The 4,237-nt window shown below is 58.5% G+C and overlaps 1 protein-coding gene across 2 annotated transcripts; it reads right to left on the reverse strand.

The window, feature by feature from the left end:
- Positions 1-742: 742 nt before the first annotated feature.
- Positions 743-3,947, reverse strand: INHA (inhibin, alpha). Of its 2 annotated transcripts, none has more exons than XM_004674795.2 (2): positions 3,043-3,947; positions 743-1,749 (listed from the first exon to the last, which is right to left on the reverse strand). In XM_004674795.2, the coding sequence occupies exons 1-2, from the start codon at positions 3,311-3,313 to the stop codon at positions 917-919; spliced, it is 1,104 nt and encodes a 367-aa protein (XP_004674852.1). In that variant the 5' UTR covers positions 3,314-3,947; the 3' UTR covers positions 743-916. The 2 variants fall into 2 exon arrangements, with proteins under 2 accessions (XP_004674852.1, XP_012581457.1); XM_012726003.1 differs by having other exon boundaries at positions 743-1,919; positions 3,043-3,101.
- Positions 3,948-4,237: the final 290 nt, after the last annotated feature.

Here is a 4,237-nt window from a genome sequence, read left to right on the forward strand (position 1 = left end):
TTTGCTCCAACGTATAAAATAAACCTCTGCTCAGAGCAGGGCAGGAAGACTTGCACCCAACTCCAATTCCCATGTCTTCCTCTCTCCCCTTTCCCCTTCTTCTCCTTTTCCCCCTTTTATAGGAATCTCTGCTCGCCGATGCTGCTCCTACCTTGAGACCCTGCCTGTTCTAGAAGCCCCCCAATAATCCGTGAACGGGGACAAAGGGTCTCTGACATGTGGCAAATCGAAATCCTCGCGTCTGTGTTCTCCTACTTCTCTGCCCGTGTCAACTTTCAGATGTTGTCACACATCCTTCCCTTAACTTCCCGCCCCAGTTCCTGAGAACCCCCAAATCTGCCCAGCTCTAAATGTTTGCCTCAGTGGGGCCCCAAAAGCATGATCTCTGAGTCTGTGCATCACCTGACTTTGAGCTGCATGACCAGTATGGAGAGCAGAACCTGGCGGGGGTGGGCGTGTCTGCACCTGGAAGGGGGCACTGTGCTGCCACTGGTGCCTTTTGGGGTGGCAATGCTGGCAATGTGACTGGCACTTCAGGCTCACCTTGCAGGAAACCAGTTCTGTCTCCCAAGGGACTGTTAGGAGCTCAGAGCACCTTCGTGTCACCCCCAGGTGTCTACTCAGCTCTTGAACCTCAGGTCTCCAAGGTGAAGTGAGACTGGAGCGACTGGAGAGCCCACAGTCCCGTGCTCTGTCCCCCACTCCCCACACCGTATCAGAGAAGTCTGAGAACACAGATGAGTCACATGCACCATGTTTTTATTGTCACATTACCCACAGCAAGGCATGAGGTGGGGGGCGGGGCCCTCAGGCAGAAATGTAGAAGGCAGGGAGGAGTGATAACCATATTTCTCCCGAATTCTGCCCTTCTTCCAGCTGGTGGGGTGGGACCAGCTGGACCTCCAGCAAACCCGCCTCAGATGCAGGCACAGTGTTGCGTGAGAAGGTTGGGCACCGTCTCGTACTTGAACGAGTAACCTCCATCTGAGGTGGTGCGGACACGGAGGGGCCTCATGGTCCCTGGGAGAGCAGCACAGCAGGGCAGGGCCCCTGGCACCAACGAAAGGTGCTGCACGGGGGTCGGGGGAACCCCAGGGCCTGGTAGGGGCAGGTCTGGTGAGGTGGGCAGCCCACAGCCTCCGTGACAGTAGTGGAAGATGAAGCTGGGAGGGTGCACGATCCACCGGTCCCAGCCCAGCTCCTGGAAGGAGATGTTGAGGGCCGCTCTGTGGCAGTTGGCATGGGCGGCGAGCTCCTCTGGAGGCCTCTGCAGCAGGCGCAGGGCAGAGGGAGACCAAGGCCAGGGCAACGGGGGCGCGGAACGGCGGGTTCTCTCCCCTCCGCCGGGGGGCCTGGCCCGTGTTTGGGCCACCAGGAAGGGTGTGGCCTCTGGCCGGGCTGAGCAGGAGCAGAGAGGACAGCGCAGCAGCAGCACCAGGACAGGGTGGGTCAGCAGAGGGAGGGCCGAGGCCGCCAGGTGCAGCACGGCCCAGCGAGGGGGGGCCTGGCCCAGGAACACGGGCACAGCCACGGGCGCCCCCGATGACAGCACCATCAGGCTTAGCAGGGGCCCAGAGCTATTGGAGGCCGCTGTGTCCCGTCTGTCCAGTCCCGTGTGGAACCACAGCTGAGCCGACGTCACCTGGCGGCTGCGCGTGTGCGCGGACGGCCGGAACAGGTAGGTGAAGAGGCCTCCCTCCGCCTCCCGGGCCAGCTCTCCAGCAGCTGGCTCATCCTCACAGCTGGCACCTGCAGGAGACAGAGGAGGCAGAGGGCAGCCCTGACTGGCAGAAGCCGGGACCCTCTTTCTGAGCAGGAGAGATGTGGGTGTCATTCATGAGCCTGCCGAGCGTGCTCTGGACGGTCTGCTGGGCTCGGGGACTCTCTCCAGTCTTGAAAGAACTGGCAGAGGCATCCATCTGTTATTTCATCATTAAAGGACATAAAAGATACAAGTCACTGCCAACTTTTCTCTGAAGCGGTTTTGCCCCTTAACATTCCCATCAGCGATGTGTAAGAGGCCCTGCGTCTCCCTTCACCAAGCACTGAGCTGGCAGTTAGACTTAGATTTCGTTCACCTGAATGTGTGAACTGTACCTTGAATGGGGTGTGCACAGGTATTTGTTCAATCACTCTATATTTTCTTAGACTACAGCAATGTTACGTGACATATTGTTTAAAAGAATCGCTGTTTAAAAAGGTTAACACCAAAAAGGAAGAGGAGGAGGAGAAGAAAAGGCGTAATTCAGAAAGAAGTTTCTAGATTATACTCAAGAATCACAGACCAGAGGCAGCCGATGGAATGGAATGGCAATTGGATCTGTTGTTACATGAATTGATGGCATTATAAACCTCATAGTGATTGACCCATTAGGCAGATAAGGAAACTGAGGGTAAGAAAAGTGAAGTGACATTTACCCCCTAAGAAGTCAGGCTGGGAGTCTGCCCCAGTCTGTCATATTTGTATTTACTGTGCCGTTTGGGGACTGAAGAGTGGAGAGAGAGGGGTTCTTTTCTAAGAAAGTTCAGCCAGCTTATAAAATGGGCTTTTTCCATCAGCCACTGGGACTTGGGGACATGGATAAGGAGATGAGAAGCTAAACTAGTTTCCCAGGAAAGTTTTCCAAGTTACTTTCTCCTGAACCCTTGCTGTCTTCTCAAGCCTCAGCTACTTGGGGGTAAAGAAACAAGGCTCGGAGTAGGGAGCAGAGGCAGAGAAAGGCAGAAAAGGGGCAGGAAGTGACCCTAACATGTCAGTCTCTAGAGCCTGCTGGCCCCCCAGAAGAGTCCCCCAAATGCCTCGTGGGAGGCATGCATTTCAGAGACCATCACCCTTAATCCTGAAGCTGGGCATTATTGTCCACTTGACAGATGTGGAGACAGAGGCTCAGGGAGGTTCCGAAAATGACCCATTTGTTGCAGTCAGTTGGCTGAGTGACACATGTGGGATTCAAACCCAGATGGACCCGGCTCCCACATCTAAGCTGCACCACGATGCTTCCCCCCCACCCTCGCCCCGCCATCCCCTCCCCCCACCATTACCTGTTGCTGGGAAAAGGATGGCTTGGGAGACATCCTCCTCCAACGGCTCAGAGACCCTGCGCACGAAGCCCCCCACAGCGTGTCTTCGAGGCAGACGCCTGACTCCAGGATCCCCGCCTTCCTGGGTCACCGCTGGGGGCCCCAAGGCATCCAGAAACAGGGCCCTTACCTTGGCCAGGACCAGTTCCCGGTCAAGCTCTGGCTCCTGGCAGCCATGCCCACCCTGGGGGGCCAGCAGCCAGAGCAGCAGCAGAGGCAGCGGGGGCAACATAGTTCACCTACCAAGGGTGAACCCACACCCTGCTCTGCTCCCCTCTGTCAGGGTGTGCCCAGGGCCTCCCCACTCTCCCCTCCCCATCCTGCCAGCAGCCCTCTTTTACCCTGCTCACCCCAGTCTTACCCAGGCCTTCCCACGCCCTGCAGTCCCAGTTGCCCCTGCCCATGGCATTGAGACCTCCTATCTCTGACGCAGATGTCTGTGGCCCTGAGCCTTATCTCCCACTCCCGCCAGGAATGTGGGGGAGGGGCTGCTGAGGGTTTTCACCCCAAGTGACCTGACCCACACACACAACCCTTCCCCCCCAACACACACACATAATTGCAGGCCCTTGTACACACACAGTTAGGAGTCACGTCCCCACACCCAGTACTGAGGTGACACCGGGTGGGTCAAGACCCGGGGCGCTGGGGTCTGCCAGGTCCCGAAAGCGTTCTTCACCAGGGAGACAGAACTTGGCCAGCCAGCCCCTCAGACCTTCTGGGCTCCCTTTCAAGCCAGCAGGGGCCTGGCAGATGGGGCCCGGGGCTGGGGCTAGAACCCCGGCTCAGCGGGGGGCCGGGGGTCCTGCCTGCTCTATACTTAGCCTGGAGGAGCTAGTCTGGGCTTTCGTCCTCCAGCTGTGTCATCAGAGAATATTTTTGGGATTGGCAGCTGCAGGCGCCTCTGCCACTCAGGCCCGAGCCGGCGGGGCCGTAGGGGACCTGGCGGCTGGAGGTGGGAGGGAGGAGGGGAAAGAGGCCCAGGCTGTGGGAGGGGGCTGGATAGAGAGGCTCTCCGGAGCAGGAAGCCGGGCTGCGGGGCCCCTCGCAGTAAAGGCAGACAGGAAGGACTGCCCCCTGAGCTCTGGGCTCGGCGCCCGGGAGTAGCCGCCGCCGCAGAGCTGCAGCTCCGGGCCGAGGGTAAGGAGGCGAGACC

Source organism: Condylura cristata, unplaced genomic scaffold (genome assembly GCF_000260355.1).
Source record: "Condylura cristata isolate star-nosed mole 26May11 unplaced genomic scaffold, ConCri1.0 scaffold00002, whole genome shotgun sequence".
NCBI classification, from domain to species: Eukaryota; Metazoa; Chordata; class Mammalia; order Eulipotyphla; family Talpidae; genus Condylura; species Condylura cristata.

What these genes read in the sequence shown, in the direction of transcription:
- INHA (XM_004674795.2), bottom strand. Translation starts at nt 3,313, where the DNA reads ATGTTGCCCCCGCTGCCTCTGCTGCTGCTCTGGCTGCTGGCCCCCCAG. An exon ending in CATCCTTTTCCCAGCAACAG is followed by an intron (nt 1,750 to 3,042) that starts GTAATGGTGGGG and finishes TGTCTCCTGCAG; the next exon opens with GTGCCAGCTGTGAGGATGAG.